Below are 27,164 nucleotides of genomic sequence, written 5' to 3'. Positions count from 1 at the left end.
GGTACTTGCTCAGACCTTCCCCAAATTACCACCAATGGCCAGCAGACCTGGGGCTGGGGAGAGAAGAGAGAAGCGTCTGTTTGTTAAATCACACAAACTTCTGTCTGCTGGAGGGGAGAAAATACCATCCACAGTGTGGGGGGCACATGATCTTGGCATTGGAATGAGCAGAGATGGGGGTAAGAGAGGCAATGGGGCAGAGGAGCCCTGAGAGCCACGATGCTCTCATGAGGGCAATCTTGGGAGATGGTGATGCAGGATTAAATTAGAATGTGTATGGGGCCTCCTTCCCAGGGAAATGAAACATTTTCAGCCCCAAGCCATAATTGCCACCTGCAGCAAGCAAGAATTCCCCCTTTATTTCTCAATAGGATTAACAATCTTTCCCAAGAAGAGTATGGAAGGTGTCAACATGTCCCCAATCATCAGTATATAGGGTCTGTTTATCTTGACAGGCATTGGTGTCTCCATGGGCAGCGTCTGTGCTCCGGAGCCTGCAGCCCCCTCTGTACCCTTCTCATCCATCTTCAGCTCAGCCTCATGCACTGCCTGTGGGAACCAAGGGCAAGGTAAGTTCTTGATGCTCAGAGACATGATGGGCCAAAGGCCCAGAGAGGTCCAGAGAAGCAGACAACTTGGCCCAAACCACCCAGCACGTCAGTAACTTGATGGGTACCAGCCACTCCAGGGCTCTTGGCTCTTCTGCTGTCATCACTAGAGGATTTTCGACAGGCAGATGCAGCATGAAGGAAAAGATGGGGGGTGGGAAATGTACTCGGGGGTGCTACTCTTCTCACTGATTGCAGGGAGTCGTTTGCCATAACCAAGGCAGAAAGGGTATGTTGAGCCATGACTGGGTGAAAGGGGGCTGAGGGCGTCCCTGCCTGAATCCTCCTGCACCTCCTTTCATGCGTCTGGTGTGTGCTTCAGAGGAAGCCAGATTCTAGGTTAGCCATTTGAGATGACTCAGATCCCAGACCCACCCCACTGGTGTCCACATCTGTGACAAGGTGATGGATACTGGGAATGTGACGGGCCTCTATAGGATCCTGACGCATTTCATTCCAGTCTATACAGGGTATCCCAAAAGTTGCCATAAAGGGCGGCACCTGTGACTCAAGGACTAGAGCACTGGCCCCACATGCCAGAGGTGGTGGGTTCAAACCCAGCCCCAGCCAAAAACTCTGAAAGTTGCCATAAGTAGGGTACATTAGCAAACTCACATTATATTTTATGTATTTTATATTTATGTACCAACACATGGAGAATATAGCTATAATTTACCATTTTCCCTGTGTATGTGTGTATGTGTGTTTGTGTGTGTGTCTATATATGGAGACCTTCAAGATACCCTGGGGAAATCTAACAATTTTACTTGCAGAAAACAGACCAATATCCTGTGTTAGAATCACAGCTCTCAGCACGCCTAACTACTGGAAAGAATTGAAATATTGAACTCACTCAAGATCCACAGAAAGTGGGGGCTGACACTGAGTGTGGGGGGGAAGCCTGTGGCAGACAAACTCAAAAGTGAGAAAATTCTATTGACCGCATTTTTCCCTCTTCCAAATTGGAAAATATAGCTGAATCCATGTCTTCTCATCGTGAGCAGCTGGCTTAGTTTGGCAACAGATCCCTCCCAGACTGGCTTGAACCTTCCCCACGGCCCCCCTTTTGCTCACTAGTCCCTGCCAGCCAGGACTCAGCTTTCTTACCTCCCAGCCCCAGCTATGCTGGTCTCCTGACTAGAAGATCTTCCCTGTGCCCCTTTCTCCTGGTTAAAATCTTTGATGCCCCTTTAACCCAAAAGTAGGGTTGCCATGTAAAATACCTGGATGTTCTGTTAAATTTGAATTCAAGATAAACAATGAATATGTTTTAGTGCATGTCCTGTGTAAGATTTGGGACATACTTACACTAAAAAATTATTCGTTGGTTATCTAAAATTCAAACTTAACTGGGTATTTTATATTGCATCTGCTAAATCTGATGACCTTGACTAAATGCCTTCTCTTCTTGTCCCAAAAGGCAGGTGCTCGGCCTTGCCAGAAACCCTGGGCCCTTCACTCTCTTGTCTCTTTGTCATGTAGAACATGTTCAACACTTACTCCTAAGATGTCTATGAGGCCTTTGAGAGAGGGTCTGGGCCAGACTTGGACCAGTTCTAGGCCTGGTAAAAGTTCCAATCCTTGTTCGATGTTTGCAGAATTGAATTGATTTTCAAATGAGCAACACTTTTAAAGATGGGAAATGTGAGGCTTGGAGAGGTTACATGGTTTGCCTAGGATCACATGTCTGGGCAAGGGCAGAGCTAGATTCGAGGCTGCTCTCCTAGCAGTTGGAATCCTTCCTTGTACAGCCACTGTGACAGCGGCTCTGGCCCAGGCTGAAGGGGGCAGCGTCCAGGCAGGCCCAGCTTACCTCGCCTACTTTCAGGCTGAGGTGATGGGAGATCCTGGTGAGATCACCGTGCTCCTCGAAGATTTTGTTGACACCCAGGAAGGAGAGTATCTTCTTCAGGTCATAAGTGCCAGTGATGTGAAGTCTGGGCACAGACACATCTACAACCCTGGGGAGTAGAAAGTGACAAACATGACTGGTACAGCCCTACATTTTCCAGTTTAGATGATAAATGAGACATTTGTCTTCCCAACCCCAGAGGTTTCTCAGATCATCTCTCTTTATCCACAGAATGAGGAGGGGCTCCTCAAATCTGGGTTTTCAAAACACCTCATATTTCCTAAAATAAAAGCCTGCATCCACCAGCCTACCCCACAGCCCTCATCCACAGAAAATGTTCTCAAGTCCCTGCCATATAATTTCTGCCACTCTTAAGCCCTGAGCCAGTCCTAACCCTGGTAGACCTGAAGCTGGATGCAGCAGAGCCTCCGAGACCTGGAGCCAGGCAGAATGGAGTTCAAATATACTCTGCTTCTCACGAGCTCCATGTCTTGGGGGAAATGACCTTACCTCTCTAAATCACTGTGTAAAAAGGAGGATGGTAAGCATAGCACATATGGGACACTGGGAGTGCTGAGACAAACGCGTCTAAGGCGCTCAGCAGACAGTTGTGGTGGCAGGTGTCTGTCCTCTTGCCCTTGAAGTGGCAGCATCACATCCTCTGTGGCTGGGCCTGCATCGGCCTCCCTCCCCAGAACCTGGGGGCAGGTGTCCCTGAGGTGCCTGCAGGCTCTGGTCGCCATTCCCTCTCACTCACAAAGGACCTCATTCCTGCCTGTTTCCTGTCTGGCCTGAATCATCCACAAGGGTATTTCCTGGACCAACGCAGGAGCAGAGTGCATGCTGGGATTACCCCTATCTTAAAAATCAAAAGCAAAAACATCTCCCTGGGCCCTGAGTCGCCTCTCCAGCTTCCGGCCCGTCTCTTTTCTCCCTTTGATAGCTGAGATTGTCCCCACCAGCTCTCCACTCACCCCATTATTGCCTTAAACCACTCCAGTCTGGCCTGTGACCCCCACATTCCACAAAAGTAGCTTTTCCCGGAGTCATCATAGACACCCAGCAGTGAGCAGCCCCTGACTGCAGATCCCCTTCTCCAGCATGAAGCTTCCAGCCCACGTCCGTCCCCTCAAGTTTCCTCTCCCTCCCCGACCACTTCTCTTGCCTGAGGCTGGCTGCCCTCACTGTGGGCTCAGGGGCTGTGCTGCTGTGCCCCCACCCCCCACCCCGTTCTACTTTCACTCCCTCCACAGGGGTCTCATTCAGGGTCACAGCTTTAAATACCATGGACAAGCCAAATGTATGTTTCCATTCATTCATTCACTCAATTATTAAGTGCCTACTGAATACCAGGTGGTAGTCTAGTTGCTTGAGATGCATCCATGAACAGGACGGGCAAAGATCCCTGCCCCTGACCTTGTGTTCTAGCTGGGAAAACAGACAATAAAATCAGTACAATGAGCAATATCAGCTAAGGCTGTCTCCCATATGCATGTGCTGGTGGTACAGAAGAGGGTAGTGAACGCTGAGACAAAGATATAGGTCAGGAGTGCTGAAGCAAAGCATAAGATTTGAGCAAACGTGGAAGGAAGCAAGGGAGTTAGGCAAACTGGGCTGTTTTTCTGGAATAATATGCGGGGGGGGTTACTGTAGGATTTGAAACAGAGGAATGCTGCGATCTTGCTTAAGACCTCAAAGGATCATCTGTCAGCTGTCTAGGGAATCCACTCTTGGTCTCTCTTGCCTTCTCTCCTTCATGAGAGGGACCCATGTCCAACCCATTTTGGAAGTGCTCTAAACTTTCTCTTTGTTTTTCCTAAATAAAATCTCTTTGTTACCCTGAAAAAAATAAAATAGAATCCGCTCTTGGTCCTGCTGCTGGTTTGTGTTTGTGGCTGGCAAGAAGTGATGGTGGGAGACCCCCTTGGAAGCTAGTGTGGTCGTGAGATGTCGGGAGCCATAGAGATGGTTTCTGGAGAGTGGATTCCAGAGATGGTTTTAATGAAGGGTGCGTGGGGTTTCCTGCACTATGAGGACAGAGTGGCCACTGACTGAGGTGGGTGGCCTCTGGGAGGTTCTGTAGGGGCCAATCACGATGCCGTTCTGGACGTATTGACACTGAGATCTCATCAGACACCCTGGGGAGACCCTAGGCATGCAGAAGGATCCCTGGAGTTTGGAGGAGAGAAGTGGAGCAGGGAGTGAAAATGTGAGTCGTGGTAACAGATATGGTACGTAAAGCTCTGAGGCTGCTGTGCTCACCAAGGGTGAAAGCAGACAGGAAAGGGGCATAAGGCCTGAGCTGCAAGGCTCTCGGCTCTGAGACCAGGAGGATGAGAGGAGTCTCCAGCAAAGAGTGCTGAGAAAGAGAGAGGCAGGAGGAACCCAGGGAGTGTAGGGCTGGAAGCCTAGTGAGGAGGTTGGAGAGCAACAGATCAGACAGAGGCCCGAGGCTGTCCTCTGGGTTCCACAGTACGGACTCCCTGGTACTCTGGTAATGGAGACACCTATGAGAGGGGGGCTCAGAGCCTGCCAGGAGTGGGATTAGGAGAGTATGAGAGGAACAAGGACTATGAATGGAGGCAAATGCCTCAAGGTCTCTCCCTGCAAGGGAACAGACAACATGGAGCAATCCCTGGGGGGTGTGCTGGTCAAGAGAAGGCTTTAAGTTGGGAAAAACAATACCATTGAGATTTTCTGTAGGCCAGCACAAGCCTCAGGCCTGCCCAGACAGAGGCAGATCCCTGCTTTGTCTTTCTTGCATAGAAGCCACTTCTGTGCACTGTAAGTTACCCCTGGGCTCCTGTGAGGTTTTATGATGGGAGAAAAATAGCACCTTGATATCTGATGGAAACGGTTCAATCGAGCACAAAAACATTTGCTGATGTAGGAAAGGAGGAGAGGATGCAGTGCGCAAATGGGGAGATTGGCTTTGGTTTGTGCCAAAGTGGGAAGGCAGAAAATGCAGGCTGCTGCTGGCAGGTGGATGCCTCTCCCAGTGCATATGGAAAAGCCATCAACAGTTTGGTGCCTCCTAAAGGTAGACCCTGGGAAAATCAGGGCAGCAGCAGGCCTTTAGTCATGCAAATACAAAGTAGGTGTAGGCCTCCTGCCCAGAGGCCAGCCATCCACAGCCTAAATTCCAACACATTCTGCACACATGTAAGTTGAGGTGTGTCTTTTAGGGGTATGTTGACTTTATTACTTCTCCTTGGGAAAGGATTTTTCTTGTTAGTGTTTCCTGGGCCTTACGGTGTGGAGGGGACCACACAAAGAACACACCGGAATAGCCAGTCCTCTCCCCCTCCACTGAAGTGGTTTGGCTGGGCTCCCTGCCTATAAATCAAAACAGCTTGACCACTTGTCTTTCAGATCCTTTGACTTTGAAGGTAGAAATGTTGACCTACCCATGTCCTAATGAAACAATTCCCTGGAAACTGTGGCCAAGTCCACTGCCCTGCCAGAGGATATGGAGTTTCCCATGGGGAGGTGGACATAACCACCATCTGTAATTTCAGGGCCAAGAGTCACTGGGGAGGAAGGACATGTCTGGAGTGAGAGAAACAATCCTCTCAATGGCCTCAAGGCATGAAGATACTGGGAGCAATCCTGGTGGGATGGGGGAGGTAGACCAAGCACTAGACTGGAAGTAAGGGGCTCCCTGCAAGAAGCCCTGAGAGTAGCCTGCACTTGGATGTCAGAAGAGGTCACTGCTATGCACTGTAAGTTATCCCTGGACTCTTAGGAGCACTGGTTCTGTTATCCCTAAACCTCCAGTAAGGGTGGTGCTGGTCTACAGGATCTCTTGATGGATCTCTTCCAGGCTTGGGTAAAGGAGAAAAGAGAGGAGTGTATGTCCCACCCTAAAGCTGGAGACATGATGTCCGTGCCCAAGGAACAACTCTGTGCTGTTAGTGGTGGCCTGATGGTAGTCACAGCACGAGGGTTGCGGGGAGCCTTGGTGAGGGGACAGGGAATCCCTAGTGCTGGCACCAAATCTGTAACCCCATGGGTAATTGTCAGAAATAACTGGAGATAGAGTGGGATGCACTCAGGATGCTGAGTTCCAGAAAACCAACTATAAGGTCTCAAGTCACTGTCATCTGAGTACTAGAGGAAATATGATCTATGGAGCCCAGGTCTCATAAAGTCAGGATTTCTAGACGAAGTGGTGTGGAGGGTCTGCTGTCCTTCCTATCTTCTACTGTCCCCTCACCTTGTGCACTACCAATTCCCTAAGGAAGTCCCTCAAGACACCTCTGTTAACTCTGAAACTCTGTAGAGTGCAAGTGAAAAACATCTTGTCCCTTCCCAGGTATCTACCTGTTAACTGATGCCACATGTTTGCTTTCAATGGCTTAGCTGCCATCAAGGGTTCCATCCTGAGGGTAAGGGGATATTATTTTCAGGACACCTGTCATTCAGTAAACAAGAGGTTCAAAAGGCCCACTGAGAACCTTGGGACTCTGCCTCTTCAACCAATCAGAGGAGGAGATAGAAGTCACATTTGTGGTGTGATGCTGTGCTCAGCCACATTTAATTCTCTTCCAACTCCTCTGAGGTTGGCAATTTTATGGTCACACATCACAGATGAGAAAGCCAGGTCTCAGCTAAGGTTGAAACCCAGAGCTCTCCTTCCATGTTAGTGGCCATATTCTGCCAAATTTTGCCACCCCAGTTCTAAATGGGAAGGTCAGTTGAGGCTGTGGAGCCCCCAAGGGACAACAGCTTTCCTAAGAAGCCCTCTCAGTTCTCCCTCCTGGAACTGTGAGGCAGTTTATCTGAAGCATTCAGAACCAGAATCTTCCTTTTATGAGGTTTCAGATAATTCTATACAACAGAGTTGCAATTCTTCCAAGGATGTGTTCCCATGGGAAAGAAGTAGCATCAGTTCAGTTACCACGTAAACAGTAGCCCAATTCGGCCCTAGCACTGTCTCTGCCTCTCCTGGAACTCTTCTCGGTGCCTGATAGGACCTTAGGCATGACAGAGGTTCTCAGTGAAGATTTTTATAGAGATGGATGGAGAATGATGGCAGGGGCAAGGTGAAAAGGAGGACAGGGAGAAAGGGTGGAGACAAGAAGGCTGACTGAAGCCAGCTTTCCACAGAGGCTCCCATCCAGAAGGAGAGTTAAAGGACAGAGATTTAGCAAGAAACCTGCCGGATTAGAGCTGCACCAAGAGAGAAGGTTGAAGAATGCACATCAACCCCGCTGAGGCGAGCTGTGACCCCAAGGATACAAACAAAAGGTACAAAATCCATCACCAAGTGGACGGGAGTCCCCTCCCCCATGAGAACGGCTCGGAGTGCCCCACAAACAAATGAGCAGAGTTCAAAGGTCCTCCCACTACACTCCACGGGAGACATCCTCTAAAAACTGGACCTACCTCCCCTACTAGGGTGCCATGGCATTCTCCTGCCAGGCATAAAACTGTATATATTCTCTACCTGCAATTCTGAGCTCCCAGCACTCCCCTCCACTCTCACTCTGAGGTCTGGAGGCCTGTCCAGGAGTCCAGATTCTCAGGCGATTTCTCAAGGGGTGTGGACAGGGCCTAGACTGCAGTTAGTCAGTGCTGATTCTGTAGCATGGGAATGAGGACAGTCGGCTGAGAGGGTACCACACCGGAGTGGCGGTGCCCTGATGCGCAGAGCAGCAGCCATTTTGGGCAACAATAGGACTCACTCTGGATATTCCAAAGCCACACCCCCTGTCTCCCTGGGCAACCAGAGGAGGCTGGGCATCTTCTCAGGTGGCAACCACTGCAGAACAGATCTGGGATGGAAACGCAGGCCCCATGAGTAAAGGGTTTGCCTGAGGTGGTACTGGCCTCAGTGGAGCACGGGGACTACAAAATGCACGCACAGAGGCAGGAAATTCCCAGGGTGGGGCTGACCCAGAGCACCGCTTTACTGAGCCCAAGACACATCCGGCCCTCAGGGGATTGTCAGCCTATAGAAAAAGGAAGGCAGGAGGCTAGAACTGACAGCTAACCAAATACAAACCTGCAGGAGCAAAGACAGGACCTGAGGCACAGGCTCTGGGAACTCAAAACAGCTTCTCTTCTGCAGGGGAATTTAGCAGGGACAGAAACAAATTTCCGCAAAGTTGTTCTGTTCTGGTCTGTCAGTAACATCAATTAGGGGCGGGGCTGGAACTGACTGAACACCCCCCAGCCTCCATCAAGCGCCTGAGGTTGTCAGGCCTCACCACCCCCTGCTAGATAGAGACAGAGCGCAGCAGCCTGGCTGAGCAGAAATAGATTTCCTTGTGATTCAGACAGGTGCAAACCCCTGGAGTATCTGTTCACTACAGGCAACTGGGTAACAGCCCTGTGGGGCTATCAGTGACTGGATGTGACAGAGGTGCAAGATAGGGAATGAGGCATCAACCTTCCCAGACTAATCTATTTGCTGGGTGGGTCCTCCTGACTTCACGGAGTACCAGAGCAAGTTATATCTGAGTTGTCACCAGACCCCTGCGATCTAGTTGCCAGAGACCTTTTAAAATCGCCCACCTGAGACAGGTACTGACTGAAACAATTGATTTGGACCTTTTGAACTGAGCCAATCGCCAAGAACTATTCAAGTGGTGCCCTGGGTGTGTGGTTGTAGGAAGGTTCGATTTTCCTTTTCCAGTTGTTGCCTGTGGGGGGCGGGGTGACTTAATTGCTGGTATTTCTCCACAGCTGAGACTTCAACCCAGAGTAACTGTTTCACTAGGGTCAGACAGAGACCAGCTGAAAACAAGACAGAACCACTTAGCCCCACCACACCAAACAGGTCCCCAGTTCCTCAGGCCATAGCACTGTATGTCCTTGACAAAACTCCAGGAGAAACATCAAATGGTGTAAAATAATCATGGGGTGGAATCAGCAGAAAATCTCTGGTAACATGAATAACCAGAATAGATCAACCCCCCCAAGGAAAGATACGGCAGATGTAATTGAAGATCCCATTCACAAACAACTGGCTGAGATGTCAGAAATCAAATTCAGAATTTGGATTGCAAACAAGATTAATAGAATGGAGGAAAATTTGAAATTAGAAATTCGAGGAGAAATTCAAAAGTTGTCTCAAGAATTTAAGGAATTTAAACACAAAACCACCAAAGATTTTGACGCACTGAAGCAAGAATTTGCAGACCTCAAAGATCTGAAAAATACAGTAGAATCCCTCAGTAACAGAGTGGAGCAAGCAGAAGAAAGAATTTCTGACATTGAAGATAAAGCCTTTGAACGCTCCCAAACTCTCAAAAGGAAGACAAATGGAGAGTAAAAATGGATCATTCTCTCAGAGAGCTATGGGATAATTAGAAGAAGGCTAATATCCACCTCATTGGAATCCATGAAAGTGATGAAGTGGCCTCGCAAGGCACAGAGGCCCTTCTCCATGAAAATATGAAAGAGAATTTTCCAGACATGCCAAGAGATTCTGAAATTCAGATACCAGACAGTTTCAGAACCCCAGCACAACTCAATCCTAATAAGACATCCCCCAGGCATATCATAATTAACTTCACTAAAGTTAATATAAAGGAGAAAATTCTGAAAGCAGCCAGACATAAGAAATCCATTACCTACAAAGGGAAGAATATTAGAATGACTGCAGATCTCTCTGTTGAAACCTTTCATGCCAGAAGAGGGTGGTCATCGACTTTTAATCTCCTAAAGCAAAATAACTTTCAACCCCGAATCCTGTATCCAGCTAAACTGAGTTTCATTTATGATGGAGAAATTAAATACTTTAATGATATTCATATGTTGAAGAAATTTGCCATAACCAAACCAGCTCTTCAGGATATTCTCAGACCTATCCTCCATAATGACCAGCCCAATCCTCTACCACAAAAGTAAACTCACTCAGATACTTTTTATCAAACTCCAACTTCCACAGTGGTGAAAGGAATAAAAATGTCCACTGGAATTTTGAAAAACTCGATACCCAAAATTTTACCAGACTTATCAGTATTCTCCATTAATGTGAACAGCTTAAACTGTCCTCTAAAGAAGCACAGGTTAGCTGAATGGATACAAAAACTCAGGCCAGATATTTGCTGCATACAACAGTCACATCGTACCTTAAAAGATAAATATAGACTCAGGGTGAAAGGATGGTCGTCCATATTTCAGGCAAATGATAATCAGAAAAAAGCAGGTGTTGCAATTCTATTTGCAGACACAATAGGCTTTAAACCAACAAAAGTAAGGAAGGATAAGAATGGTCACTTCATATTAGTTAAGGGTAATACTCAATATGATGAGATTTCAATTATTAATATTTATGCACCCAACCAGAATGCACCTAAATTTATAAGAGAAACTCTAACAGACACGAGCAACTTGATTTCTTCCAGCTCCATAGTAGTCAGAGATTTCAACACTCCTTTAGTAGTGTTGGATAGATTGTCCAATAAGAAGCTGAGCAAAGAAATTTTAGATTTAAAACTAGCCATCCAGCATTTGGATTTAGTAGACATCTACAGAACATTTCATCCCAAAAAAACTAAATACACATACTTCTCATCAGCCCACGTAACATACTCCAAAATCGATCACATCTTAGGTCACAAGTCTAACCTCAGTAAATTTAAAGGAATAGAAATTATTCCTTGCATCTTCTCGGACCACCATGGAATAAAAGTTGAACTCAGTAACAACAGGAATCTGCATACTCATACAAAAACATGGAAGTTAAATAACCTTATGCTGAATGATAGCTGGATCAGAGATAAGATTAAGAAGGGAATTGCCAAAGTTTTGGAATAAAACAACAATGAAGACACGAATTATCAGAACCTCTGGGATACTGCAAAGGCAGTCCTAAGAGGGAAATTTATAGCACTGTAATCCTTCCTCAAGAGAATGGAAAGAGAGAAAGTTAACAACTTAATGGGACATCTCAAGCAACTGGAAAAGGAAGAACATTCCAACTCCAAATCCAGTAGAAGAAAACAAATAACCAAAATTAGAGCAGAATTAAATGAAATTGAAACAAAAGAATTATACAACAGATCAATAAATCAAAAAGTTGGGTTTTTGAAAAGGTCCATAAAATAGATAAACCTTTGGCTAATTTAACCAGGAAAAAAAGAGTAAAATATCTAATCTTACTGAATTAGATTGAAACAACAAAGATGAAATAACAACAGACTCCTCAGAAATTAAAAAAATCCTTAATGAATATTACAAGAAACTCTATTCTCAGAAATATAAAAATCTGAAGGAAATTGACCAATACGTAGAAGCACGTCACCTTCCAAGACGTGCTTAGAATCAAGTGGAAATGTTGAACAGGCCAATATCAAGTTCTGAAATAGCATCACACACACAAAACCTCCCTAAAAAGAAAAGCCCGGGACCAGATGGCTTCACGTCAGAATTCTACCAAACCTTTAAAGAGGAACTAGTACCTATATTACTCAACCTGTTCCAAAATGTAGAAAAAGAAGGAAGACTACCCAACATCTTCTATGAAGCAAACATCACCCTGATCCCCAAACCAGGAAAAGACACAACAAGAAAAGAAAATTATAGACCAATATCACTAATGAATATAGATGCAAAAATATTCAACAAGATCCTAACAAACAGAATCCAGCAACACATCAAACAAATAATACTTCATGACCAAGTCGGTTTTATCCCTGGGTCTCAAGGCTGGTTCAATATATGTAAAAATCTAAGTATAATTCAGCACATAAACAAATTAAAAAACAAAGACCATATGATTCTCTCAATTGATGCAGGCAAAGTTTTTGATAATATTCAGCATCCCTTCATGATCAGAACACTTAAGAAAATTGGTATAGAAGGGACATTGCTTAAACTGATAGAGGCCATCTACAGCAAACCCAGAGCCAATATCGTATTGAATGGAGTTAAATTGAAAGCATTTCCACTCAGATCAGGAACCAGACAAGGCTGCCCATTGTCTCCACTGCTCTTTAACATTGTAATGGAAGTTTTAGCCATCACAATTAGGGAAGAAAAGGTGATCAAGGGTATCCATATAGGGTCAGAAGACATCAAACTTTCACTCTTCGCAGATGATATGATTGTATATCTGGAAAACACCAGGGATTCTACTACAAAACTCTTAGAAGTGATCAAGGAATACAGCAGCGTCTCAGGTTACAAAATTAACATTCATAAATTGGTAGCTTTTATATATACCAACAATAGTCAAGCTGCAAAAACAGTTAAGGACTCTATTCCATTCACAGTAGTGCCAAAGAGGATGAAATATTTGGGAGTTTATCTAACAAAGGATGTGAAAGACCTCTATAAAAAGAACTATGAAACTCTAAGTAAAGAAATAGCTGAAAAGGTTAACAAATGGAAAAACATAACATGCTCATGGCTGGCAAGAATCAACATTGTTAAAATGTCCATACTACCCAAAGCAATATACAATTTTAATGCAATCCCTATTAAAGCTCCACTGTCTTACTTTAAAGATCTTGAAAAAATAATGCTTTGCTTTATATGGAATCATAAAAAACCTCAAATAGCCAAGACATTACTCAGAAATAAAAACAAAGCAGGAGGAACCATGCTACCAGACCTCAGACTATACTATAAATCGATAGTGATCAAAACAGCATGTTATTGGCAGAAAAACAGAGAAGTAGATGTCTAGAATAGAATAGAGAACCAAGACATGAATCCAGCTACTCTTTGACAAGCCAATTAAAAACATTCAGTGGGGAAAAGATTCCCTATTTAACAAATGGTGCTGGGTGAACTGGCTGGCAACCTGTAGAAGACTGAAACTGGACCCACACCTTTCACCATTAACTAAGAAGACTCTCCCTGGATTAAAGATTTAAACTTAAGGCATGAAACTATAAAAACACTACAAGAGAGTGCAGGGAAAACCCTTGAAGAAATTGGTCTGGTTGAGTATTTTATGAGGACCCCCCGGGCAATTGAAGCAGCTTCAATAATACACTGCTGACACCTGATCAAACTAAAAAACTTCTGCACAGCCAAGAACACAGTAAGTAAAGCAAGCAGACAGCCCTCAGCATGTGAGAAGATATTTGCAGGTTATGTCTCCAACAAAGGTTTAATAACCAGAATCCACAGAGAACTCAATCATATAAGCAAGAAAAGAACAAGTGATCCCATCACAGGCTGGGCAAGGGACTTGAAGAGAAACTTCTCTGAAGAAGACAGGCTCACAGCCTACAGACATATGAAAAAATGCTCATCATCTTTAATCATCAGAGAAATGCAAATCAAAACTACTTTGAAATATCATCTAACTCCAGTAAGATTAGCCCGTATCACAAAATCCCAAGGCCAGAGATGTTGGCGTGGATGGGGAGAAAAGCGAACACTTATACACTGCTGGTGGGAATGTAAATTAATACATTCCTTTTGGAAAGATGCTTGGAGAACACTTAGAGATCTAAAAATAGATCTGCCATTCGATCCTATAATTCCTCTACTAGGTATATACCCAGAAGACCAAAAATCACATTATAACAAAGATATTTGTACCAGAATGTTTATTGCAGCCCAATTCATAATTGCTAAGTCATGGAAAAAGCCCAACTGCCCATCAATCCACGAATGGATTAATAAATTGTGGTATACGTACACCATGGAATATTGTGCAGCCTTAAAGAAAGATGGAGACTTTACCTCTTTCATGTTTACATTGATGGAGCTGGAACATATTCTTTTTAGTAAAGTATCTCAAGAATGGAAGAAAAAGTATCCAATGTACTCAGCCCTACTATGAAACTAATTTATGGCTTTCACATGAAAGCTATAACCCAGTTATAACCTTAGAATATGGGGAAGGGGGAAAGGGAGGGGAGGGAGGGGGGAGGTGGGCGGAGGGAGGGTGATTGTTGGGATTACACCTGTGGTGCATCTTACAAGGGTACATGTGAAACTTAGTAAATGTAGAATATAAATGTCTTAACACAATAACTAAGAAAATGCCAGGAAGGCTATGTTAACCAGTGTGATGAAAATGTGTCAAATGGTCTATAAAACCAGTGTATGGTGCCCCATGATCGCATTAATGTATACAGCTATGATTTAATAATAAAAGAAAAGAAAAGAAAAGGAGGACAGAAGAGCAGGGTGGAAGACATCTGACACTATTCCTATCCTCTCTCTGCGTCATCCCCCACCCCTCCTGGCTGCCAGAGATCCTTCTCTTGCCTAGCCACTGTCAAGGCACCATGCTCATCCACACTGACACCAACTCCCTAGAACTTAATCCCAATACCAACCCTTACTTTTCCCAAGAAAATCTATCAGTAAGAAAGTGCCTAAAAGGGATTATGTAGGCTTACTAGAAATCTGTTCTAAGTTTATGTTTTAAAAGGAAAATATTTACCCTTCTTGGTCCTTCAACTATCATGTATTACTATAAGTTACATGGGACATTCTTCACTGGCTTTGTTGTAACACTACAGTTGAAAATGTCATTCTAGTTGCAATGAACTTACTGCTTCTTCTTATAATCTGTGTTTGTCCTTGCAGATTCCTTTACTCAGGATTCCATCACTCTTCTCCCTTCCAAACAGATGGCTACTCAGCCTTAAAAAATTAGCTCCAGTGCTAACTCCTCTCAAAGCCCTCCTTGACCACCACCCTCCACCAAAACTGCACTTACTGCACTCCTGTAGTTTTAATGCATCTCTTTCAAAGAGCAAGTGGTCCACTGTATTCCTCTGACTTGTTTCTCACTCTGCTTCCCACTATAATATAAGTTCATTATACAAGTCCCAGCAGAGGACATGGCCATGGGGCAAAGAGTTCAAGAAATCTGGGATGGAAGAAATAGAGTAGGAGAGGAGGAAGGAAGAAGGAAGACACTGCATGAGCCAGGGACACTCTTTACCTCTGTGACATCGATGTTTTCAATTTGGACAAAACGCCTGCCTGCAAGGACTCTTCCAGTTGCTCCATCTTGCCTTCATCAGGAAGAATGAAAGTGGCTGTGACGTTTTTCAGGTAGGGTATTTCCAGGATGGTACTGGAGAGCTGCTCATCACGGCCAACTCGGTACATGCCTCCACGGAACATCATGGACACCTTCACTGAATTGTTGCTCTCCAGAATGAAATCTTCCTCTTTAGTTAATTTTGGATCAAATTCATATTGCCACTTGGCTTAGGATTAAAGAATGACAAAGCAACGTAAGTGTCCTGTGGGAAGAGTTGACGGAATCCTACTAACTATTGTCTCATCCACATAGATTCAGGGCAAGGGATCTGAATATTCTGGGATATCAGGTAAGGACTCCATAAATCCCTGTCCTCATGCAATGCCCTGAAGACTTCTGATGAGATGAGCTCAAGCCAAATAATCCCAGAGAATCCAGGAGAAGGGATGTTATACTAAGAGGAGAGCGGCAGACTGCCACAAGCCCAGGTGCCCCTGAACCTGAAAAGGCCTGTAGATTATGTCCTAACAGAAGGAACTGCATTGTATTTAATGGAGCTTAATTGGGTCTGGTATGAGTGAAAATGCTTGACTCCATCCTAAGTTTGCCCTTAAAAAGCTGCTCTGTGGAGGCTGATAAAACTAATGTAAAAGGCTGCCTGTGGAAGCTTGTTAAAGAGCAGTGAACACAAAAAGCTGGGTGTATAGACCCTCTATTTTCTGATCATGATGATAGGTTGACCCCATTGGTCATAAACTCAGACCTGAGTCTTTAAACCTGCTACCTTCAGAGACCCAATTATAGGGCCAAGTCCTTGAGCTTAAGTCATGGCTTCATTGTTTTTAGTGGATTACCTTGGACAAATATCTCTATGTTCCCTGACTTCAGGGTCCTTATGCATAGAATGGGGATATTTTCAGGCACTTCATAGGGCTACTTTGAGACTTAGCGGGATAAAGCAGCACAAGCACAGCTCAGTAATAGTGTATAGTGAGTGTTGAGTGGATGCTAGTCACATCAGCATTATTATTATTGTCATAGTTCCTATTGTGATCTAGAAAACATAGAGACTTTTGGAAATTCAAAATTCTTTCTCCTCTGGTTTGGGAAAACTGAAGTTTCAGAATGTCATTATCACTTTCTTTTTTTCCTTTATATCCATCAATCTCCCAGTGGATTTGGGGAAGCTTGAACTTCCATATTCAGGACCGTGTTGCTGACAAGCCCAGCAGTGATTTTGCTTGGACTGAGGAGTGTTGGTCTCTGATTTTTACTTGTTTTGGCCAACACATGTGGATGCGTGAATGGTATGTATAGTGAAGGGGAATGAAGCTCAAATTTCAGAACATTCTTCCATCTTTTTTTCTAGTCTCTCTTTATCTCATATTTTGGAAATATATATAAAGTCTGTTAAGACCAAGGCATCTATCAAGTGATCATCATCACTATAGTCAACACAGTCACCAACCTGCGTGTCTACCTGGAGTGGTGGAAAGCTCATAGCCCTAGGGCCAAGAGAAATGAGTTCTAGTCTTGATTCTCAAGAATGGCTTTGTGACTTCAAGTAAGTCAACTAATCTCTCTCTAAATTTTTTTCTTATCTAAGAAATGGGGACAAAATGTCACTCCAACCTACACAGTCAATGTTGTGTTAGAATAATCAGCAATAATGAAAATATTACATATGGGGAATGACTTAGATTTCACAAAGCTTTTTCACATACATTTCCAGTTTGAATCCTAGTAATTGTTGGATGTGTTATGTATCATGGTACTCTTTTTACAGATGTCAGAAGTAGAGTTCTGAGAGATTAATCACATATGAATTCAAGGTCACAGAACAAACAAGTGGCCAACCCAGTTTTTTAATCCAAGTCTAATGGTCATCCTATCCTTTCCATGCCAACATATCATAAGCCTTACCTCGAAAGAAAACATAATTTGTAAGAAGCATGATAGTGCCAAAGTCTATATTCTTGACCAGGTTGTTAATTCTCCCACGGGTTTTCTGACTGATATAGTCATTGATTTGCTGCCGAGTATTTTCCAAGTTCTGAAAGTTGGTGGGGATGGCATCTGCATAGTACAAGTTCTTGATGTCTTTCAGAAACTTCTGTTGTGGCTGCAGCTTTGAGTCAATGAACAGAGTGTTCCCAAGTCTTACCTTGAGGTTCTTGGTCTCCTGGTTCAGCCTGTGGATAATAAAATGGAAGCCCTCATGAATGTCTTTCTCTGGCATGTTCCTGAAGTTGAACCCCTGCTTGATCTCAGTCAGGGTGTCATCCTCAGCACCCAGACACATCATGGCAAAGGCTGTAGAGATACTTAAGGGAGAAAGGAAGATGTTCTTGCCACGTTCTCTGGAGGACAGCTGCTTGAGCAATTTGAAGCCAAAATCTATATTCCGCTTTGCAAGCTCCTTGGCTGCTATCCTTCCCCTCCATTCTGGGGCCTGGTTCAAAGCTCCATGATTCTGTGGTGAGAACTTGGGCTTCAGAAGACCTTTCACAGTGAGAAGGCCAGCCAGGAACAGGGCCAGGCCCAGCGTGGGATTCATTTTTCCTGGGGATTGTCCTGTTGAATAGTAGATCTGAGGTTAGCAGATAAAAGAATGAAAGAACCAGAGCATCCCTCTCTTATCCACAGGAAGACCACATGAAAGAAGAAATGCAGTGACTGGTTTATGAGGGCTTTGATAGCCTTTATGGAACTTAACCTGTACAATCACCCTGGGGACTAGAAATACTTGTCCCTATATCATAATGAAAGAACTGAGTATGGAAAATAGCTCTTGTTTCTGTACCCACCTCCCCCATCTTATGGTAACAGTGTCTCACTTCCTTTGAGGAACTTCTATCCTCCTCTTCATTAGCCCACAAGTGAGAGCATGCCACAGTATGGGCAGGCACATGACCCAGACCATGCCATTCTAACACTCCATCTCTTTGCTACACTGACTGGTTAAAAAACAAGAATGTGACCCAAATCAGATCAATCAGTGTCTTTCCCAGAGAATGCAAATTCCTCTTGACTGTGGGAATTAATGATGTAGTCATTAATGATCATTATTAATGACAGAATTAATAATGTAGTCGAATGTCACCATGACCTCCACATATAGAAGGAGAGAAGAGAGATAGAAGGAGATTGAGAGACAGAGATGGACAGACACACCTGCTGACACTTTTGCAGCCCCTGTATGGGGCTTCATCTTGATATACCAACCATCTCCATTTTTCCAAATTTTAAGAGCCGATAAATTTCCCTTTTAGGGTAGGATGGTTTGAATTTGATTTTTTTTTTCTTCAAATAATCCCGAGTAACTTGCAGAAATCAAACCCTTTGTCTAAGATTGCACAGTCCGTACATGGTGGATACCAACTTCAGGAGAACCTAGATCTCCAAGAAACCTTCTTCCCTGCACCCTTTTCATGGAGGGAAAAGGGGTGGCATCATACAGAGAAAAAAACCAAGTCTGTTTCTGGCCCCCAACTGCGGCTCCTTTCACCAACTCTCAACTGTGAGCTTCTGGGGTATAAGAGTTTTATTTACTGTTTTCCCTTTATCTCCAGAACGAATGCTGCAAAGAGCAGACAAAGAATGGTATTCCAAAAAGTTTATTAGTTTCTCAAGTTGGACATACTACTGTCATGATTTTTATATCAATTTATATAAAAAATGAAGGAAGATGGCTTTGCTTGGTCCTCCCTTATGCCACTTACTCTGCTTTGTTCCTATAATTTACATTTTTACATAACTATAATTCATGGGAAAGAATGAACTCCTCGGTGGTAAAGGCTGTTTGTGGTCATCTAAAATTGGATTCCTAGAACCAGAGACTTGGAGATTCAGGTGCAGGTTGTGTATTGAGGGAGTTGTCCCAGGAGGGGCCCATGGAGAAGTGAGGGATGTCAGATGGAACGGGAAGGAGAGAGCCAGGATACAGCCCCAGGTAACAACTAGCCTTGGTCTAATTCACAGCAGAAAGAGCCCTCAAGAATGGCTTTTTGGACAAAATCAGTCATAGATGGCAGTGTCTATCTCCGAGATACAGAGCATAGTATATAACTTCCTGGGTCAGTTAGTGCCTCTCAGCCAAAGACAATTTTCTGGAGAGGAGAGGGAATTTGTGAGCTATTAGCAGCCAATCCTCACAGCACCACCAACAAAGAGGAACTGGACCAGGCCCCATCAGAGTCCACTGTATCTAAATCCCAGTGCTTGGCACCCAGTAAGCTCTTTGTGGTTGACTGAATGAATGGATGAAGAGCCTGTGTATAGGAGTGCCTCCAAATCCTGATATCTTTGTGCCCAAATCTTTCTTTGCTATGTTCCTTGGACAGAGCCTTTATTATGGCAGACGCCGGTCTTGAAGGAGTTTGTGGTATAGTATTGGAAGATGCTAGTGGCTACTATCCATTGCTCCCTAAGCATCCACTCTGCCTTCCAGCTTCCCAACAGAATATCTTTCCCTTCTTTTTTTTTTTTTATAGTTGCATAATTTTTATTTCTGGACTATAGGCAATAAATCTATTATATTTTCATGTGATTTCTAAGGCTTTATAGTTATCTTTAAAATATGACTTTTTAAAGTTTTTATTTAGATTGGATAACTGTGACCACCATAAAATCATACCTACCGGGCGGTGCCTGTGGCTCAGTCGGTAAGGCGCCGGCCCCATATACCGAGGGTGGCGGGTTCAAACCCGGCCCTGGCTAAATTGCAACCAAAAAAATAGCCAGGCATTGTGGCGGGCACCTGTAGTCCCAGCTACTCGGGAGACTGAGGCAAGAGAATCACTTAAGCCCAGGAGTTGGAGGTTGCTGTGAGCTGTGTGATGCCACGGCACTCTACCCAGGGCCATAAAGTGAGACTCTGTCTCTACAAAAAAAAAAAAAAAAATCATACCTACCTAAAGTATATGATCTAACTCCCACCACCACCACAATATCTTCAAATCTATTGACTCTATAAAATGTAATAGAAGGAAAAAGTCCTTTTTAACTTTTCCTTCTAGATTCTGCAACCTTTTCTTTCTAGTGGCATAATGGTTACAACATGACAAATAATTATTTTTCTTTGATATTCACTATTAAAAATAATTAAAAGCGTTTTGTGGATGGTCACCTGTTGCTTCAACCAAAATATTCTTGGTATCAACATTATAACCACTGCATTAAACTGATCGTTGTCATTCCCTACACTGAATGTGTTAGTTATAAATCTACAGGGTGTTCATTTTACTGTACAAAATTAGCCTGGTTGGAGTGAACTTGTGGTTTCTTTTTTTCTTTTTTATTGTTGGGGATTCATTGAGGGTACAAAGAATGAGGTTACACTGATTACATTTGTTAGGTAAAGTCCCTCTTATAGTTGTGTCCCACCCCAAGAGGTGTGTCACACACGGTGATCCCCCAATACCTCCCTTCTTCCCTCTTCCCTCTTTCCTTTTTTTTTTTTTTTTTTTTGTAGAGACAGAGTCTCACTGTACCGCCCTCAGGTTGAGTGCCGTGGCGTCACACGGCTCACAGCAACCTCCAACTCCTGGGCTTACGCAATTCTCTTACCTCAGCCTCCCGAGCAGCTGGGACTACAGGCGCCACAACGCCCAGCTATTTTTCTGTTGCAGTTTGGCCGGGGCTGGGTCCGAACCCGCCACCCTCGGCATATGGGGCTGGCGCCCTACTCACTGAGCTACCGGCGCCGCCCCCCTCTTCCCTCTTTCTACTTCCCTGTTCCTCCACCCCCCACCATGTACTAAGTCCTTGATTGTCCTCATATCAGAATTGTGTACACTGGATTCTTGTTTCTCCATTCTTATGATGCTTTACTAAGAAGAATGCTTTCCACCTCCATCCAGGTTAAATACAAAAGATGTAAAGTCTCCATCTTGTCTAGTGGCTGAATAGTATTCCATGGTATACATATACCACAGCTTGTTAATCCATTCCTGGATTGGTGAGTATTTAGGATGTTTCCACAACTTGGCAATTGTAAATTGAGCTGCAATAAACAGTTCAGTGACAATGTCCTTATGATAAAATGATTTTTTTTCTTAGTAATAAAACAAAGCTGGGGGCATCGGCCTACCAGACTTTAGGCTATACGACAAGGCCATAGTGATCAAAACAGCATGGTATTGGCACAAAAATATAACCACATGTAAAAGACTGAAACTGGACCCACACCTTTCTCCACTCACTAAAATTGATTCAAGGTGGATAAAAGATCTAAATCTAAGGGATGAAAAAGTAAAAATCCTTGAAGAAAGTGTAGGGAAAACACTTGAAATTATCACCCTGGGGAAAGACTTTATGAAGAAGACTTCGTAAGTCTTCCTGAGTTCTTCAAGGATTCTCCATACTTCCTTCCAAAAAGGAAGACAATTGCAACAACAAAATTGTCCATAAGAAAACAATTGCAGAGTGGCTCCTGTGGCTCAGGGAGTAGGGCACTGGTCCCATATGCCTAGGGTGGCAGGTTCAAACCCGACCCCAGCCAAAAAAACTGCAAAAAAATTTTTTTAAAAATTAATTAAAAAAAAAAGACAATTGCAAAAACAACAAAAATAAACAAATGGGACTTAATTAAACTGAATAGCTTCTGTACAGCTAAGGAGACAACAATCAAAGCAAATAGAAAACCATCAGAATGGGAAAGGATATTTGCATATTATGAAGCGGACAAAAGCTTGATAACTAGGATCTACAGAGAACTCAAGTTAATCAACATAAAAAAAGCCAAAAATCCCTTATATCAACGGGCAAGACACATGAATAGAACCTTCTCTAAAGAAGACAAATGGCTAACAAACCTATGAAAAATGCTCATCATCGCTAATTATCAGAGAAATGCAAATCAAAACCACTCTGAGATATCACGTAACCCCAGTGAGAATGGTCCACATCACAAAAATCTGAATGCTGCAGATGCTGGCACGGATGTGGAGAGGAGGGAACACTTTTTCACTGCTGGTGGGACTGCAAACTAATACAACCTTTTTGGAAGGAAATATGGAGAATCCTCAAAGAACTCAAACTAGACCTCCCATTTGATCCTACAATCTCATTACTGGGCATCTACCCAGAACAACTTTTCCTTCTTCTCCTCCTCCTCATTTTCCTCCTCCTCCTCTGTGTTTATGTTTGCTTCAGGCAGTCCATGTGCCTCAGGACAGAGCCACATCCCCAAGTCCAAGGGAGGGTCCAATTGGTTCTGGGTAATCACAACTCCCCTGCTAGTGTTGGTTCAGAAGCCAGACCTGAGCCAATCAGTGCAGGTGAGAATTTCTGCCCTAGTGCTTGTTTAGGAAGGGTAGGCAACTTAGGAATCCAGTGTTGGGGAATTTCAGGACTGTGTGTTGGAATGTTGGGGTGCTGCCTTCTCTCTTCCCTGGGTGTCCTGGGCAGACGGTGCTTCAGCCCTTTCGCTCCCAGAGAGAAGTGACTGTAAGACACAGCCAGAACACAAAGAGGATGTAAACAAGGGCTTTGCAAAGGAGCTGGAAATGGAGCCACTGATGAAGCTGATCCCAGACTCCCACACATACCTCTAGACTATCTGTAATGACAAGTTACAGGATCAGTTCCTTAAAGCCAAAAGTATTCTAACAAATACAAGTCAATATTCAAAAAAAAAATTTCAGGACTACTAAGAAGTCAGGAGTTCTGTGCTCTGAGCTCAGGCCTTCGCAGCTGTGGGATGTTCTGGAATGCACTTTCCCTCTTTGAGCCTAGGCATTCGCTAAGCACCTTCCATTCCCAAGGACTCCTGCTTTTGGTAAAAATGAAAAATAGTTGGCGATGAATAAAGGCCCTATGGACTGTCTGAAAATAGGTTATGGAAGAGAAATTAGTAAAATTCATAGGAAGCTTGAGATAAACAAAAGAAAATAGAAAAGATACAGGATTTAATCTCAGGGGTTAGTAGGCTGGACTGTTTACAAAGGCTTCCTGGATTAAAAATAGAAGCTTCTGCTGTTCTGAGTGGGCACTATTTCCCAATGCCTAGGAGTGGAGAAGTTAAGACATGTCACTCAGGGAGCTGAGTGAACATTCTCTGCAGAGGGGTTGCCAAGCAGCTGAGACACAGGACTGTTGAGCAATCTGGTAGGAGCCGTGGGGACAAGCCAGGGCCGGGAAGAACTGGAGCAGGGATGGGAACAGCAGAGAGCTCTACCCCAGAAACACTTGCATGACAGCTTCACAGGGACCCTTCGTTCTTGGCCCCTAAAAGTTTTCTCTACCAAGTTTCAGAAATGAGAACTGATTACGGAATTCTAAGTCTGGTTATTGGCCTTTTCCCATTCACGTGTTTGTTAGGTAGTGGGAGGCAAGTCTTTATCTATTAAATGGGGGGCGGGGAGTAATTTGGTCTCTTCTCTACTACATGCTGCTAATCAGCTGGCTGTACTCCCCTCCCGGCCTCCCCTGGGGACACAGCCCACATCCTGGCCTTGCCAGGTCTTAGCTTCCTCCCATGTCTGCAAGCTTGTGTCCCTCTGTGGTGGTCCCTGCTGGGCCTGCTGCTCCAGTCCCCCGAAAACAACTACCTGGCCTATTCCCCTCCCATCCCAAACAGCCCACACTAGCTCCATTCTGGGCCTGTCCATCATCGGCCCTACACTGACCCAAATTTGTCAGATGGGTTAGATGCCTGAGCAGGCTGATTTTTTAATTCCATCAATTAAAATAGCTGACCAACTGGTTATTTCTCAATAAATTGATAGGTTGCTCTCCTGAGTTGAGTAATCTTTGTTGGCTTTTAGTTTGAAATGTGTGTGTTTGGTTTGTTACTCAAAATTAAATTGAAGAAATAAATAGAAGGACAATAAAATCATCCCACTGACCATCCCACTCCTGCATTGCCTATTAATTTGGGAAAATTATTTCTTTCTTTTATGAATAAATAAAATCATCTCTCCTTGGCCCAGAAGCCATCATCCCAGTGACAGACCAAACCAGGCAGGAAGGGCTCTGAACGAGCAGCTCAGGTGGTTTCTAGTTCCTATGCGAGGGGCTTCCCCAGGGGAAAGCACTGTGTCCACCTGCCACACTGTTCCCACATGCTTAGGCATTGGAATTAGCTGATTGAAATGACAGTGAAATGTGACCACAGATTTAACAATAATAACACTAGGAATTTTACAAAGTGCTTTCCCACTTATCACCAGCAGTGTAAGGAAGTAATACATAAACAAATAGAGCGCGCACACACACTATACAAGTTCTATCCTGTGCATAGTGGTTTGGAACCACTTTAGAGGAAAGATGTCACCCCTCCCCTGACAGTTTTTCATCCTCCCTGTCTTCCCTGTGATAAAAATGACTGGCTAGGAAAAGTTGGTGTGGTATTCTTCCTCAATACAATGAGATTAAAAATTTAGGATGCTCTGGCAGGTTCTCATCCCCACTGTCCTGAGCGCTAATGTAGTGAGTATCAGACCATCAGAATGTTCCCTGCCCAGTGAAGGGACTGTTCTTGTACAGGCTGGATATAACCAGTATCCTCTCCTGTTTCAAGGAACCCCAGGCCCTCTGTGACCCCCACCTTTTCTCAGAGCCTTTTGGAGATCCCCCCACAGAGTGTACAACACTTAAACTCAGTGCCCTCCCTTGGGCACCCTCACCAAAGCCCTAGATTTGAAAAGTCCTAGGCAAGCTCTGTGGACCACCAGTTTTAAGAAGAAATCACCCTAGGTATATTAAACAAACATTAAATTATTATTTTTAGGGCAGCTCTTGTGGCTCAGTAGGTAGGGTGCCGGCCCCATTTACCTAGGGTGGCGCATTCAAACCCAGCCCCGGCCAGCTAAACAGCAGTGACAACTGTAACAAAAAATCGCTGGGCGTTGTTAGCAGGTGCCTGTAGTCCCAGCTACTCGGGAGGCTGAGGCAAGATAATCGCCTAAGCCCAAGAGTTGGAGGTTCCTGTGAGCTGTGACACTGCGGCACTCTACCCAGGGTGACAAAAATAAATAAATAATTATTATTTTTAAAAGCATGTTTATAACTAAGTGGTGGTAAGACATATCTTTTTTCCCCTGTTAGAAATATAAGAAACTCCATAAAAGAAATGTAATAACTGCTACAATATACTTTTCCCTCTCTGGAAAACAAAAGATGAAACACAAGTGCACCATCTCACTTCTTCATTTGCTCTGTAGATTTCTGCCTTCATTCTTTTAGGAAATGTTTTTAAGTCCTCATTATGTATGTCAGGCACTGGGGCGCTATAGCAATATTCAGGATATGGTCCATATTGATGCTGCTGACTGATCCTGAGCCCAACCAACTCCACCAACTTTTCCAAATCCTCAAGACATTTCCAGCTCTTTGCCTGACCTGGTCCTCCCCTTCAGTGACTTCATTCTAAGATGAGGGAACATGTGGGTTGGAAAGGCTGAGCTACCATCAACTTCAGGACCACTTGTGTTATACAGGGGAAAACAAGGCCCAGAGTGGATATAGGAGAGCAAGGTTAAAGTGTGCATCAGTGATGGGTCAGAGTGGTAATCCAATGAGTGAATTCTGCAAAAATGCAGTCAATAAGCTGCTTGGCTTCGCTTTCCCCATGAAATAGTGAGTTGATGGATATAACCTCTGTCTTCAGGGAGAGATAAAAACATACCAACAACTCACATACAAAGCTGACTATGGCCAGAATCATAGAGTACGGTGGACCCAAGTTGGAGAGGCCAACTTGTCTTTCAAGACCACTTCCATATCCACTCTCATCAAGCCTTTTCCTCGAGAAAAGCACCAGGCAGTAGACATCCATGAAAATGAATCAGGACCCCCATCGAAGATACCCAGTGAGCTTTTCAAGGGTGGAGGGTTCACCCAGATTTTAGAATATCTCTAGAATTTCCTTTTAATATACCCACCCATAAAGAGTACTAAATCCTCCCTCAATCCGAAGCAAGGAACAGACAACAAGCACTCGATCTTTTCCAAGGGAAGACATCATACTCACAGCACATGCAGGGGAAGTCCGCTGAGCCAGCCAAATAGATCTGCCTCTCTTGGTTTATTATTTATACTGCCATGACCTCTCGGAAAAGTAGAGTGAAGCCCAATGAAATTAGCTGGGCTGAGTGGGCAGGTGAAGGAAGCTCCGGGAGCAATGGCCACACCACTTCCCCGGGGGCTTCTCCTCGCCACTGGAGGCAGTGACTTGATATTGTACAGACACACCCACTGGGCTGTGGCTTTCCTAATTTAAAGTCCATTCTCGTCTTTTGTAACTACACTATTTCTCAACTGCTGTCTGGGTATGAAGGCTGGAATACTGGAATATTCTACAAGTAGATCATCCTGTAGTCATGACATTGAATATTCAACCCAAATATCCTCACTGTCATCAATGGGAAGAGTCATCCCCATTTATCCCTTATTGTTTTCCTTTGCTATTTTTCATGGGCTCCGAGTTGTCACTCTATCGCCTTAGCTCACGTGGAGTCCTTTAGTGGAAGAGAACTGAGGAGAGACGAATAAGCAACTAAATGCACACTTTCTGTTAGGGGTACTAAGAATAAAAAATTCACATCGACGTTTGTGATCATTTATGAACATTATAAATTGTTTTCCTATCGCATTTTCGTTGTGCTAGGATGGTTTTCTTGTCTCCCCTCCCCTTACTTTTTGTATCTTCAAAATTGTTTCTAAGGATCACGTATTACTTTAGAATGAATTTTTAAAAGATTTAAAATAAAATGAAAATTTTTCCCGCAGTTTTTTCACTTAGAGAGAGAAGTGTTGATGATATCTGAGAACGTTCCAAATCCACTGA

The 27,164-nt window shown here is 44.0% G+C and overlaps 1 protein-coding gene across 1 annotated transcript; it reads right to left on the bottom strand.

Annotated features, from left to right (window-relative positions):
• Nucleotides 1–342: 342 nt before the first annotated feature.
• Nucleotides 343–26,496, bottom strand: SERPINA12 (serpin family A member 12). The gene is made up of 5 exons (XM_053603019.1): nucleotides 26,349–26,496; nucleotides 17,297–17,947; nucleotides 15,329–15,599; nucleotides 2,422–2,569; nucleotides 343–549 (listed from the first exon to the last, which is right to left on the bottom strand). Exons 2-5 carry the CDS (start codon nucleotides 17,928–17,930, stop codon nucleotides 358–360), a joined length of 1,245 nt encoding a protein of 414 aa, XP_053458994.1. The 5' UTR covers nucleotides 17,931–17,947; nucleotides 26,349–26,496; the 3' UTR covers nucleotides 343–357.
• Nucleotides 26,497–27,164: the final 668 nt, after the last annotated feature.

The sequence above is a fragment of the Nycticebus coucang genome, chromosome 9, assembly GCF_027406575.1.
Source record: "Nycticebus coucang isolate mNycCou1 chromosome 9, mNycCou1.pri, whole genome shotgun sequence".
Lineage (NCBI taxonomy): Eukaryota > Metazoa > Chordata > Mammalia > Primates > Lorisidae > Nycticebus > Nycticebus coucang.
The sequence above is the reverse complement of the archived record's forward strand: the minus strand, read 5'-3'. Positions and strand labels throughout refer to the sequence as shown.